Genomic DNA, 15,585 nt, shown 5'->3' on the forward strand with positions numbered 1-15,585 from the left:
CACGACTCCATTTTGCTTCTCCCCTCGTATAGGCAGGAACTCAAACAGGATGTACCCGTGACAAAGACTATTCAATGCTGGTCTGACCAATCGCAATCCACACTTCAAGGTTGTTTTGACTGGAACATTTTCCGGGTAGCCTCAGTGTAATATAGATTTACACGCTGATTCTGTGAGTGAGTTTATAAGGAAGTGCATAGGACTATTTATAAGGAAGTCCCACTGTGACTATTAAAACCTACCCTAACCAGAAACCGTGGATAGAGGGTATCATTCGCGCAAAACTGAAAGCGCAAACCACCGCATTTAACCATGGAAAGGTGACCAGGAGTATGGCTGAATACAAACAGTGTAGTTATTCCCTCCGCAAGGCAATCAAACAATCGAAATGTCAGTATAGAGACAAAGTGCAGTCGCAATTCAACGGCTCAGACACGAGACGTATGTGCCAGGGTTTACAAAAAAAACAGCCACAGTCTGCTGTCCCCACATGCTTCAAGATGGCCACCATTGTTCCTGTACCCAAGAATGCAAAGGTAACTGAACTAAATGACTATTGCCCCGAAGCAGTCACTTCTGTCATCATGAAGTGTTTTGAGAGGCTAGACAAGGATCATATCACCTTCACCTTACCGGTCACCCTAGACCCACTTCAAATTGCTTACTGCCCCAATAGATCCACAGACGATGCAATCACCATCACACTGCACACTTCCCTAACCAATCTCGACAAGAGGAATACCTTTTCATTGACTACAGCTCAGCATTCAACACCATAGTACCCTCCAATCTCATCATTAAGCTTGAGGCCCTGGGTCTCAGCCCCGCCCTGCTCAATTGGGTCCTGGACTTCCTGACGGGCCGCCAGCAGGTGGTGATGGTAGGAAACAACATATCCGCTTCACTGATCCTCAACACTGTGGCCCCACAAGGGTGCATGCTCACACCCTCCTGTACTCCCTGTTCACCCACGACTGCATGGCCATGTTTGCAGACAACACAACAGTAGTAGGCTTGATCACCAACAACGAAGAGACAGCCTATAGGTAAGACGCGAGGGCACTCGGAGTGGGGTGTCAGGAAAACAACTTCTCACTCAATGTCAACAAAACAAAGGAGATGATCATGGACTTCAGGAAACAGAAGAGGGAACACCCCTCTATCCACATCGACGGGGCAGCAGAGGAGAAGGTGGAAAGTTCCTTGGCGTACACATCACAGACAAACTGAAATGGTCCACCCACACAGACGGTGTGGTGAAGAAGGCGCAACAGCACCTCTTCAACCTTAGGAGGCTGAAGAAATTTGGCTTGTCATTTAAAACACCCACAAACTTTTGCAGATGCACAATTGAGAGCATCCTGTCGGACTGTATTACCGCCTGGTACGGCAACTGCACTGCCCACAACCGCAGGGCTCTCCAGAGGGTGGTGTGGTCTGCACAACGCATCACAGAGGGAAAACTACCTGCCCTCCAGGACACCTACAGCACCCGATGTTACAGGAAGGCCTAAAATATCATCAAGGACAACAACCACCCGAGCCACTGCCTGTTCATCCCGCTACCATCCAGAAGGCGAGGTCAGTACAGGTGCATCAAAGCTGGGACCGAGAGACAGAAGCTGTTTTTCAATCTCAAGGCCATCAGACTGTTAAACAGCCATCACTAACACAGAAAGGCTGCTGCCTACATACAGACTCGAAATCATTGGCCACTCTAACAAATGGATCAGTAGTCACCTTACTAATGCCACTTTAATAATGTTTACATATCTTGCATTACTCATCCCGTATGTTTATACTGTATTTTATACCATTTATTGGCTCTTGCCTATGCCCTCGGTCATTGCTCATCCATATATTAATATGTACATATTCTTATTCCATCCCTTTACTTAGATTTGTGTGTTTGGTTGTTGAGGAATTGTGGAATTGTTAGATTACTTGTTAGATATTGCTGCACTGTCGGAACTAGAAGCACAAGCATTTCGCTACACTCGCAATAACATCTGCTAACCATGTGTATGTGACCAATAACATTTTATTTGATGTAACTTGCGGGATCGTCTGAGAGGGGGGGAGGGGTGCTGCTGTCTGTAATAAGGAGTATTTCTGTCTGTAATAAAGCCCTTTTGTGGGGAAAACTCATTCTGATTGGCTGGTCCTGGCTCCAGTGGGTGAGCTTGGGTCCCGTGTGGGTGGGCCTATGCCCTCCCAGGCCCACTCAAGGCTGTGCCCCTCCCCAGTTGTGAAATCCATATATTAGGGCCTAATTAATGTATTTGTTGACTGATTTCCTAATATGAACTGTAATTCAGTAAAATCAATGAAATTGTTCAATGTATGAGAAAGCTCCCCACTCTAAGTTCCTTTTGGGGACCCATTTCAGTGATGGTCGAGGACTGAAATATACTAATTTAGGGCCATTTCAGCCAAATTGGATGAAAGTTGTGGTGCACAAAGTTTGCCTCTGTGTGACGTAAGCCCCAGTAGATGAAAATTACCACATTGCTAGAGAGAGAACAAATTACTATCGCAATGTTTTGGTTTTGCCTCTAAAACCAGGGCTGCATCTGAATGACACCCTACTCTCTACCCTATTCTCCCTGATAGGTTCTTTCATGGTGGTGAACGGCTCGGGCCGGGCGTCGGGGCAGAAGGCCCACCTGCTCCTGCCCACCCTGAAGGAGAACGACACCCACTGCATCGACTTCCACTACTCTCTATCCAGCCGCGATGGCTCCAGTCCCGGGGTGCTCAACGTCTACATCAAGGTGAACGGCGGCACCCAGGGAAACCCTGTGTGGAATGCCTCCGCCTCGGTGACCGAGGGCTGGGTCAAGGCCGAGCTGGCAATCAGCACCTTCTGGCCCAACTCCTATCAGGTGAGGGGAGAGCTTCAATGTCACCACATACTGTCACATCGGTGTGGTGTTCATTAAGGCACACAACATAAAACATTTTTAAAATGTTTGCAAGGAAAACAAAATAGTTTCTTATTGGACAAGTCCAAATAATCCCCCCATGGTTGTCTGTTTTCTTCCGTTTGGTGCATATACAATAGGTTTGATATGTTCACTACACCGCTATCATAGCAATGCTCAAGCCACTGTTCAGAACCAGTATGCTGTGTGGTAGGCCTATTGTTGGAAGTCTGTTTTTTTAATTATATTTTTATATAAATATTGCCTGTCATTATGCGATACGGTTCGACCACTGACAGCGAATGTTCAGATGGAACCCAATTGGTTTATTTGCAGTCTTCCTAAAGTTAGAAAAATAAGGTTAAGAAATTGCTTAAACTTCAATATAATTAATTTTTCAGTAACTCGGTTACTCACACCATGGGGTCATTGGTGAAATTGAATCGGATGAGAATTACCACGTTAATTGCTCTGATTTGAATACAATTATTCATCTATTTCTCAACTTGAAAGTCCTTCTTCTAGCATTCATTACTGCCTATTTGCCAACCTTTTTAAAACTGTTTTTTGCTTCATGAAAAAAGTCTCCAACCTCAATAGGACCGTATTCCTTATACAGTGCACTACTTTTGACCAGAGTCCTATGCTCCCTGATTAAAAGTAGTGCACTGAATAGGGAATAGGGTGTCATTTGAGATGCAGCCCTGGTTTTAGAGGCATAACCGAAACATTGCGATAGTAATTTGTTCTCTCTCTGGAATATGAGCAATGTGGTAATTTTCATCTACTGGGGTTTTACATCACACAGAGGCAACCTTTGTGCATCACAACTTTCATCCAATTTTGCTGAAATGGTCCTAAATGAGTATATTTCAGCCCTCAATCCTCGCTGAAATGGGTCCCAAAAAGGACCTCAGAGTGGGGAGCTTAGTCACCTCAGCCAGAATTATCTTGGCAAATCATCGCTCATTGCAAATTACCATGTTAAATAACCTTTGAGGAAAAATCGTTTTAGGTACCCACACAACTCTCTCTATCTCTCTCTCTCTTTCTCTTTCTCTCTGGTATCTCTCTCTCTCACTTTCTCTCTATATACAGTGCATTCGGAAAGTATTCAGACCCCTTGACTTTTTCCATATTTTGTTACGTTACAGCCTTATTCTAAAATGTATTAAATAGTTTTCCCCCCTCATCAATATACACATAATAAGAAAGCAAAAACAGGTTTTCAAACATTTTTGCAAATAAAAAACTGATATCACATTTACATAAGTATTCAGACCCTTTAGTCAGTACTTTGTTGAAGCACCTTTGGCAGCGATTACTGCGTTGAGTCTTCTTGGGTATGACGCTACAAGCTTGGCACACCTGTATTTGTGGAGTTTCTCCCATTCTTTTCTGCAGATGCTCTCAAACTCTGTAAGGTTGGATGGGGAGCGTCGCTACACAGCTATTCTCACGTCTCAAGAGATGTTTGATCGGGTTCAAGTCCGGGCTGAGTGCCACTCAAGGACATTCAGAGACTTGTCCCTAAGCCACTCCTGCGTTGTCTTGGCTGTGTGCTTAGGGTTGTTGTCCTGTTGGAAGGTGAACCATACCATCGCCCCAGTTTTAGGTCCTGAGTGCTCTAAAGCAGGTTTACATTAAGGATCTATATATACAGTGGGGAGAACAAGTATTTGATACACTGCCGATTTTGCAGGTTTTCCTACTTACAAAGCATGTAGAGGTCTGTAATTTTTATCATAGGTACACTTCAACTGTGAGAGACGGAATCTAGAACAAAAATCCAGAAAATCACATTGTGTGATTTTTAATTTGCATTTTATTGCATGACATAAGGATTTGATCACCTACCAACCAGTAAAAATTCCGGCTCTCACAGACCTGTTCGTTTTTCTTTAAGAAGCCCTCCGGTTCTCCACTCATTACCTGTATTAACTGCACCTGTTTGAACTCGTTACCTGTATAAAAGACACCTGTCCACACACTCAATCAAACAGACTCCAACCTCTCCACAATGGCCAAGACCAGAGAGCTGTGTAAGGACATCAGGGATAAAATTGTAGACCTGCACAAGGCTGGGATGGGCTACAGGACAATAGGCAAGCAGCTTGGTGAGAAGGCAACAACTGTTGGCGCAATTATTAGAAAATGGAAGAAGTTCAAGATGACGGTCAATCACCCTCGGTCTGAGGCTCCATGCAAGATCTCACCTCGTGGGGCATCAATGATTATGATGAAGGTGAGGGATCAGCCCAGAACTACACGGCAGGACCTGGTCAATGACCTGAAGAGAGCTGGGACCACAGTCTCAAAGAAAACCATTAGTAACACACTACGTCGTCATGGATTAAAATCCTGCAGCGCACGCAAGGTCCCCCTGCTCAAGCCAGCGCATGTCCAGGCCCGTCTAAAGTTTGCCAATGACCATCTGGATGATCCAGAGGAGGAATGGGAGAAGGTCATGTGTTCTTATGAAACAAAAATAGAGCTTTTTGGTCTAAACTCCACTCGCCGTGTTTGGAGGAAGAAGAAGGATGAGTACAACCCCAAAAACACCATCCCAACCGTGAAGCATGGAGGTGGAAACATCATTCTTTGGGGATACTTTTCTGCAAAGAGGACAGGACGACTGCACCGTATTGAGGGAAGGATGGATGGGGCCATGTATCGCGAGATCTTGGCCAACAACCTCCTTCCCTCAGTAAGAGCATTGAAGATGGGTCGTGGCTGGGTCTTCCAGCATGACAACGACCCGAAACACACAGCCAGGGCAACTAAGGAGTGGCTCCTTAAGAAGCATCTCAAGGTCCTGGAGTGGCCTAGCTAGTCTCCAGACCTGAACCCAATAGAAAATCTTTGGAGGGAGCTGAAAGTCCGTATTGCCCAGCGACAGCCCCGAAACCTGAAGGATCTGGAGAAGGTCTGTATGGAGGAGTGGGCCAAAATCCCTGCTGCAGTGTGTGCAAACCTGGTCAAGAACTACAGGAAACGTATGATCTCTGTAATTGCAAACAAAGGTTTCTGTATCAAATATTAAGTTCTGCTTTTCTGATGTATCAAATACTTATGTCATGCAATAAAATGCTAATTAATTACTTTAAAATCATACAATGTGATTTTCTGGATTTTTGTTTTAGATTCCATCTCTCACAGTTGAAGTGTACCTATGATAAAAATTACAGACCTCTACATGCTTTGTAAGTAGGAAAACCTGCAAAATCGGCAGTGTATCCAATACTTGTTCTCCCCACTGTATATACTGAACAAAAATATAAACGCAACATGCAACAATTTCATTGATTCTACTGAATTACAGTTCATATTAGTTCATACAGTTCACATCGATCAAATTTAATTGTGTTCGCTGTTCGTAGCTTATGCCTGCCCTTACCATAACCCCACCGCCAACATGAGGCACTCTGTTCACAACGTTGACATCAGTAAACTGCTCACCCACACGACGCCATACATTTGGTCTGCGGTTGTGAGGCCTGTTGGACATGCTGCCAAATTCTCTAAACGACATTGGCCTCCAACAGTAGAGAAATGAACATTCAATTCTCTGGTGGAAATACCTGCAGTCAGCATGCCAATTGCACGCTTCCTCAACTTGAGACATTTGTGGCATTTTGTTGTGACAAATCTGCACATTTTAGAGTGCCCTTTTATTGTGCTGATGAGTTCTGACTTTACACTTGAAGTACTGTTAATTATCAGGTATCCTATAGAAATATTGAGTGCCATAGGCTGGTTTCTACACTAGCAGTTAATGGTTATCTGTAGGAGGAATGTATATGGTGGAGGCAATTAAGCTTGGAATGTATTGAGTAAAGGAAAGGCAATCACGTGTGCAGGCACTGAGAAGAGTGGAGAGATGTGGTTTAGTGAGGAAAGGAGGGCCGAGGTCAGGTCACATTAAGGGATGAGGAACCGTTTATTGCTCGCATCACTTACCTTCCTGTCTAGCAATAAAGATGGAATGTTCAGAGAGAAGGAGACTCCACCCAAATTGGGGTATATGTACTACCAAATATGTATTTGTCTGTTCGATCCTTTGGGTGAATAAACTTGGTTGGCGCTTTTATAGTGTCCGTCAGTTTCTTACTCTGTTATTTAGAACCTAACAGTGCCTAGCACAAGGTGCACCTGTGTAAGGATCATGCTGTTTAATCAGCTTCTTGATATGCCACACCTGTCCGGTGGATTATCTTGGCAAAGGAGAAATGCTCAATAACAGGGATGCAAAAAAAAAAGTGTCCTACAACATTTGAGAGAAATAAGCTTTTTGTGCAATTGGAACATTTTCTGGGATCTTTTATTTCAGCTCATGAAACATACACTTTACATGTTGCGTTTATTTTTGTTCATTGGATATATACTGTATTTCTCACCCCGTCTCGCTCACTATTACAACCCTTTATGTTCATTCATGCCCCGTCACTCTTCACTGAACCTCTATCTCTCCATTTATTTCTCTGTGTAAATGAAATACAGTAAATGTATGAATTTCTCTGTTAATGGAATTCAGTTACTTGAGTATTCTATAATTATATTACATAATGACCTTGGTGAGGTGGAAAGACTAATATTTCAAATATTCACTTTAATGTGAATATTTGGTCATTTTGTCTTAGCTATAATTACATATTTACTTAGTTCTTAGGCTAAGGCACACATTCTTAGGCTAAGGCACACATAACCTTTTCTGCTTTTCATATTTCATGATCCTGCTTGAAATAGTTGCCAGTTTGTTAATTAAAGCAGCTGAGAACGGTCTGTAAATGTAACGTATACGCAGGGAGTCAGGAAGCAAGTGCAGAAGGTGAGTTTAATAATTATAAACATGAAGAAAATACAAAACAGGGGACGCGTACTGAACATAACCAAAACCAATACTGCCTGATGACTGAAGATACTGAGGGCTATATGAAGGGAGAGTAATCAGGGTGGTGATGAAGTCCAGGTGTGCTTAACGATGGGGAGTTAAGCACACCTGGAGGCCACGGAAGGAGTGTTGTATGGCATTGAAGCACATTTGAAGGTTTCTTAGCACAGTGTCCAAAGGGCCAGATGTATACAGAATGGTGTCGTCTGCGTAGAGGTGGATCTAAGAATCACTCACAGCAAGAGCGACATCATTGATTTATACAGAGAACAGAGTCCGAGAATTGAACCCTGTGGTACCCCCATACAGACTGCCAGAGGTCCGGACAACAGGCCCTCCGATTTGACACACTGAACTCTATCTGAGAAGTAGTTAGTGAACCAGACGAGGCAGTTATTAGAGAAGCCAAGACTATTGTCGGAAGACCTGCTGGAATAGTACTTCATCGACCTTGAGAGCGGTAGGTAGACTTGGGAAATGAGTAAAATGGCAGGATTTAGAGAATCTGTCAACCACCAGAATAGTTGTAAAACCATTAGCAAGGGGGGTATCTGTTACAAAGTCTATCGACAGATGTGGCCAAGGCCACTGAGGCACGAGAAGGGGAAGTAGTTTCCCTGCTGGAGCGTGCTGGGGAGATTTGGATTGTGTACATACCGAACATGAGTTGACATGATGGGCGACGTCCTGCGCGAAGATGGGCCACCTGTATTTATCGGAGAGGGATTGGATGGTGCGGTTGATACATGGGTGTCCAGGTCAACAGCCAATCTCTTACCCCCGTGGGGGCGTAGATGAGCGCTGGAGGGCAGGTGGTAGGAGCGGGTAACCTCTCCGGAGCCTGGTGGATGTCCACATCTACTTCCCAAAACACAGGGCCAACGATATGGGAGGACCGATTGATGGGCTGGAGGACACTCACAGGACCCTCCACCGACGTGGAACCACAGGGTGTGGGAAAGCAGCTCCCCACGGCATCCTGGTACACAGGCAGTGATTCTCATCTTTGACAAGGAGATGGTGAGGTTATGAAGTTAGAGCCACGGGAGGCTGAGAATGACTGTTTACAGGCACGGTGATGATGAAGGGAAGACTTTCCTGGTGCTTGGGTACCACGGTGAGGGTGAGTGTTGCTGTGACATCCGTAATTGTGCCATATCCCAATAGTTGCATATCCAGGTCTTGGACAGGAAAAGGAGAGGAACGCGGGTATTAAGTTAAGTTCAGGTAGGAGGCGAGGGCCTGGTCGATAAAGTTCCCCACGTCACCGGAGTTCACTAGAGCTTTAGAGACAAGACAGCCAGCCAGTGAAATGGGAACCAGAAAGGGTTTGGCGAAAAATTATAATGGAATACTCAAACCTATCCTGGGAGATGGAAGGTTACAGGGCCACCCCTCTACTCTAATGGACCCCGGATTGGGACGCACCTGACACCACTGAAGCTGATTCCCTTCCTGGCTGAAGTAGGGACAGAGCCCCAGCTGTCTCTGGCGACGCCGCGGAGAAGTGTGTGGCCCCTACCTCCATGGGTTCAGGCTCTGCCTCAGGACAGCCAAAGGAGGGAGGTGAATGGCGAGGTGGACACCGGTGCTCCCGAAGAAGGTTATCCAGAAGGAAGGCCATCGCGGTGAGAGCGTCCAAGGATATGTTGTCATCCCGACATGCCAACTCCGTCTGGACCTCTTTGCGTAGTCCACTGGGGAATAGAGTGCGGAGTGCCGGCTCATTCCATCTGCTGTGGGCTGCCACAGTCCGAAAGGTGAGGGTGTATTCCGCAGCGGTCTTGGCACCCTGCTGGAGTTGAAGTCACTCACCTCCCTCTCTGCCATCTGGAGGATGGTTGTAGACTGCCCTGAACAGAGCCATGATCCTCTCATAGGAACCCAGCACCTCCTTCCCTCTCCCCAGATGGCCGTATCCCACTCCAACAGCCATCCGGTCAGCAGGGAAATGACCGTGGCAAGCTTTGACCTCTCGGGGGTGGGTGCTCCCATCTGATAGGCGAAATAGAGGGAGCATTGTAATAGGAAGCCACGGCGTTTCCAATGGAGTGCCGTCATACTTCTCCGGAAGGGACAGTAGGGCATCACTGACCTGGACAGACGGCTGGGTAGGCTGGGGGATTTGCTCACAGTGATGACCTGTGGTAGGCTGGTCGTGGTGTTGGTGGAGTAGATGACCCTGTTTCTCGACCATCTGGAAGATGATGTAATCTTCTGCTGCCTCCAGAATTTCTGAGGCAGTATTCTGTAACGTGTACTCAGGGAGTCAGGAAGCAGGTGCAGAAGGTGAGTTTAATAATAATAATCATGAAGAAAATACAAAACAGGAGAAGCGTACTGAACCAATACTGCCTGATGACCAAAATCAATACTGCCTGCTGACTGAAGCTACTGAGGGCTATATGAGGGGAGAGTAATCAGGGTGGTGATGAAGTCCAGGTGTGCTTAACAATGGGGAGCAGGTGTGCGCAATGATGTTTGCCTGGTGTGCGAAATGTTGTTTGCCAGGACAGGTGATTAGTGGATTGGCGACGTCGAGCGCTGAATGGAGGAAGCAGAAGTACGTGTGACAGTAAATGGTGTTCATTAACTTTAATTTATTCTGTTAAATATTAGGATCGGTATTTCTTTAAGAATCTGACTGTGTGGTTGTATGACGATGACTAAAAACCCCACTGTGTGTTTGATTAGACAAGTGATTATGGCACAACAGATGTGGCAAATTTTACAAAAAGGAATGTTCTCTTTTTTTATTGTGCGCTCCCCTGCCACAAGGCATTTGAGGCATGATGGGTCATTTAGAGGTGTCTGTCTTGGCGTTTTAATAAGATGACAACATTATTGTTTCTGTAAAGATGTTATACACAAATACCCTGTGTGTGTCTTTGGAATTTCTCTCTGCATTTCACACATTTGTTCTTTATCTGAAAATTGCCATTGACATCCAAGAATATCAAAACCCTCACATGTCCTCTGTTCAAAGCCTCCCTGTTGTTTCCCTCCCTCTAAAGCAGTTGGGGCAGTTGAGAATTCACACCGTGTACCATCCCAATTCACACAGTGTACCACAATGTACTGAAACAGAAGAACTAGGCAACTGTCTGGCGGTAATAACGGCCTAAGCAGAAACCCTTGGATTAGGCTGGTCTGCCGCCCTGCATACATTCACTTCAAAAGCCTCCCCTGAATCTCAAGAAGCGTCAAGATTACCGTCCCAAACTTTGTTCTTGCCAGCCAGGTACGGCTGCTCGATATCATGGGGAGACAGAGAGACGTTCCCGCAACGTTTTATCCATGCAACTGATTATTTTAATGAAGGCAGGTTCCAGGCGGTGACACCGGGGCATCACACTAAACACTTAGAATGATTAAAGAGAGTAGAAGACAAAAGAGAACACTTAAGATTTTAAGAAAATTGGGTAAATGCCGACCACTTGACAATGCTAAGGACCTGACAGCTTCATGTCAGAGAACACTGAAAGGAGCAGATACAGGAGTGGATAACTCATGTCAGAGAACGCTAAAAATGAGCAGAGAATGTGCTGAACACTGAAGGAGGAATTGAAATGAGTGAGCAACCAGACATCTTTGGCATTCTAGGGCGGTGCTTACTTTCCTGGCGGACAAGTCCTATGCCATTTTGATTGAGGGCCGCTTCCTTCCTCATACTGTGTGCCACAAGGCACCCAGCTGTCACAGGAGCACTGCACGGGTTACAGGGCTCATGACCCCACTTCACCCAGTGGTCTCCTGGGTCAGAAGATGCTTTTCTATGGCAGCCAGGCAGAGGCAACCAGGCCAGACTTACAGAGACAGAGGCAGTGACATCTGAACATGTGGAGGAGAGGAAGAAGGAAGGGGGTTGATGTATAATGTAGCAGGCTGAGTGACAGAGCAAATTACAACATCTGTAAAAGTCTGGTCATTTAGTTGTGAAGTCAGACATGCTCAGCCTGTGAGTAAGACTGAGCTGTAGTTTGACTCTCAGGTCTAATGGAGGGATCCGTCAGGTTTAGATGGACAGTTTAATCAGAAAATAACCATTATCAGAGAAGCAACATAACCTTGGACCCCATGTTAAGAGTAAAACGCCTTACTGTACCTGTGAAAGGAGGCTGCTGTTCAGCTCTCTCTTATCCTTTTTACACTGAGCCAAACCGAGCTGAGACAAGCCAAGCGGTACTGAGCTGGCCTGTTTACGCATACGACAGTTGCTGGAACCGTGCTGGAAAGTATGTAAAAATAACATTTCAGAACCAGTACGGTTCGGTTTGTCCCTATAGTGTGAAATAGATATTTCCCATACACGCACAAACAAACACACACAGGCGTAGCTGTAAGCAGGAGCTCTTCTCATAAATGTGTTTTCACTCTCTCCTCTTTCTCTCCCCACATCTCTCTTTCTCTCTCCCTCTGTGGTAGGTGATATTCGAGGCCATATCCGTACAGGGCCATCCAGGGTTCATCGCGGTGGACGAAGTCCGAGTATTGGCCCACCCGTGCCGTAAGTGACCCGCCATGACTAGCCCACCGAGCATCATCTGATCTCACAATCGCGTGCGTGTGTAGTTTGGGGTGGGGTCACAGACTGAGAGGGTTGGAGGGAGGACGAGACATATTGTGGAGCACAGAATAAGTTACAAACTCAGGGCCTTCATCATTCATAGCTGACAGACCTCTTTGCCTCACATCTTTGGATTTCTCCAAGGCACTCAGTGTCCTCGACGTGTTCTCTTCTTTCTTTCTAGCTCTCTGTCCCCAGACTTAGAGTTTTCCCCAAGAATTAGGACAGAGCACATAGCTACTTGTGCCAAATTGAAATAACAGTAGGAAGGGAAGGTAAATAAATGTCTTGAGGTAAAATAATCTAGTCGGTCTTCTTCTTCAATGGGGGAAATTAACGTAAAGATATATTCTCGTATTGAAATATCAATGAATACACTATTTCCAGGCACGGTGAAAATGAGATTAGGAAATCAGCTGAGCTCAATGCCATTTCAATGGCACACAGAGCAGCCTCAATGCACTGAGCAGATGAGGGACGGCAATTCTAGGGAAGAAAAATGACCTGAAATCTTAAGTGATTTTCGATCGAAAAGGGAAAAAAACACTGCTTTTTATGTCGTGCATTTGTATTGTTTATTCCGCACGTAACTCAGCTTTCCCCTTGACCTCAATGCATGATTCACATGAACGTCAAACTTGATATTGTTAGAGTCAAAGAGTTCATATATGCTGATGCATGCCTAGTCATAATATTGTGTGCTCTGTATAAATTTTAGTTTATTGTCAAGGTGTACAACATTGACAGTTAAGAGCTAAATTGCAGTGTACAGTCCATATAAATAAATAAACAAATAAATAATGTCAAATGTCTGTGTGGAGGGAGCACCAGTCGGTCAACGCCAGGTGAAAGCCTCAGGAGCCTTGGTCAGGGACAGGGTCCGACGGGTCCAGACTCGGAGCAATGATGACTGGACCTCAGCGCAACGGGTCTCTGTAGCTGGTAGCTAGCCAACTACTTCTCAACCACCACCAAACAAGCAGCACTCACCTGGGTGATGCCCCGGGCAGCCATTGAGGCGCTGAATAGTTCACTGCACGTTGGCAATAGTCCAAAGTAGCTTGTAGTACTCCCAAGAATCTGCACTCGTCCTCTGCCATCTCAGTTGTCCTTTCTTGGCTCTTACTTCAGACTTCTCCATTCAACCTCAACCTCACTTTCAAATCAAAACATCCAGCTAGCCAGCAACTAGCTAGTTAGGTAGCCCTACCAACCATATAACCAACTGACTTGTTTGACAGTTTTGAAACGTGGTGCTGGTTTAAGACAATTGTAATGACATACACTGTTCATTATTTAAAACATATACAGTACCTGTCAAAAGTTTGGAGCCACCTACTCATTCAAGGTTTTTCTTTATTTTTACTATTTTCTAAATTGTAGAATAATAGTGAAGACATCAATACTATGAAATAACACATGGAATCATGTGGTAACCCAAAAAGTGTTAAACAAATCAATATATATTTTATATTTAAGATTCTTCAAAGTAGCCACCCTTTCCCTTGCTGGCAACTTTCCACACTCGTGGCATTCTCTCAACTAGCTAAACCTGGAATGCTTTTCCAACAGTCTTGAAGGATATGCTGAGCACTTGTTGGCGCTTTTCCTTCACTCTGCGGTCCAACTCATCCCAAACCATCTCAATTAGGTTGAGGTCGGGTGATGGTGGAGGCCAGATCATCTGATGCATCACTCTCCTTCTTGGTCGATTAGCCCTTACCCACCCAGGAGGTGTGTTGGATCATTGCCCTGTTGAAAACAAATGATAGTCCCACTAAGCACAAACCAGATGGGATGGCGTATCGCTGCAGAATGCTGTGGTAGCCATGCTGGTTAAGTGTGCATTGAATTCTAAATAAATCACAGACAGTGGCACCAGCAAAGCACCCCCAAAACATCACACATCCTCCATGCTTCACGGTGCAAACCACACATGCAGCGATCATTCGTTCAACTACTCTGCGTCTCACAAAGACACGGTGGTTGGAATAAAAAATCTCACATTTGGACTTCAGATCAAAGGACAGATTTCCACCGGTATAATGTCCATTGCGCATGTTTCTTGGCCCAAGCAAGTCTCTTCTTCTTTTTGGTGTCCTTTAGTAGTGTTTTCTTTGCAGCAATTCGGCCATGAAGGCCTGATTCACGCAGTCTCCTCTGAACAGTTGATGTTAAGATGTCTGTTACTCTGTGAAGCATTTATTTGGGCTGCCATTTCTGAGGCTGGTAACTCGAATGAACGTATCCTCTGCAGCAGAGGTAACTCTGGGTCTTCCTTTCCTATGGTGGTCGTCATGAGAGCCAGTTTCGTCATAGCGCTTGATGGTCTTTGCAACTGCACTTAAAGAAACTTTAAAAGTTCTTGAAATGTTCTGTATTGACTGACCTTCATGTCTTAAAGTAATGATGGACTGTCGTTTCTCTTTGCTTATTTGAGCTGTACTTGCCATAATATGGACTTGGTCTTTTACCAAATAGGGCTTGTGTATACTACCCCTACCTTGTTAATTCTTAAATGCATTAAGGAGGAAATACATATTAGAAATTAACTTTTAACAAGGCACACCTGTTACTTGAAATGCATTCCAGGTGATTACCTCATGAAGCTGGTTGAGAGAATGCCAAGATTGTGCAAAGCTGTCAGCAAGGCAAAATGTGGCCACTTTGAAGAATCTCAAATAGAAAATATATTTTGATTTGTTTAACACTGTTTTTGGTTACTACTTGATTCCATGTGTGTTATTTCATAGTTTTGATGCCTTCACTAGTATTCTACAATGTAGAAAATAGTAAAAATAAAGAAAAACCCTTGAGTAGGTGTGAGTAGGTGTGTCCAAACCTTTGACTGGTACTATGACTAATATTTACAAAAGTGTACAGGAGCAATTCGCGATGCTGCTTGGCCCTGTGGCAACCCTCAAAAAATTATTTGAGTATATGACACAGTTTCCTTCCCCTTGTAGGGAAAGCACCTCACTTCCTGCGGCTGCAGAATGTGGAGGTGAACGTGGGCCAGAACGCCACCTTCCAGTGTACTGCTGGGGGGAAGTGGTCCCAACACGACCAACTGTGGCTACAGGTGAGTCCCTCCCCTTCGTTCCACTATAGTTGTCATCCAGCTTGTCCCTCTCACTTTAACGAAATTATCATTAATTTGAAAAATAACAGATGGCAGCCCTGCCTGAGTGATCGGGCTAGAG

The 15,585-nt window shown here is 45.0% G+C and overlaps 1 protein-coding gene across 16 annotated transcripts in view; it reads left to right on the forward strand.

The window, feature by feature from the left end:
- Positions 1–15,585, forward strand: part of ptprt (protein tyrosine phosphatase receptor type T) — a 487,625-nt gene that overhangs the window by 170,040 nt on the left and 302,000 nt on the right. For all 16 annotated transcript variants that reach the window (XM_071386753.1, XM_071386649.1, XM_071386662.1 and 13 more), the window contains exons 3-5: positions 2,614–2,885; positions 12,241–12,322; positions 15,349–15,464. In XM_071386753.1, coding sequence (XP_071242854.1) covers positions 2,614–2,885; positions 12,241–12,322; positions 15,349–15,464 — 470 coding nt within the window. The remainder of the gene's footprint in view (positions 1–2,613; positions 2,886–12,240; positions 12,323–15,348; positions 15,465–15,585) is intronic.

This window comes from Salvelinus alpinus, chromosome 2 (genome assembly GCF_045679555.1).
Source record: "Salvelinus alpinus chromosome 2, SLU_Salpinus.1, whole genome shotgun sequence".
Taxonomy (NCBI): Eukaryota; Metazoa; Chordata; class Actinopteri; order Salmoniformes; family Salmonidae; genus Salvelinus; species Salvelinus alpinus.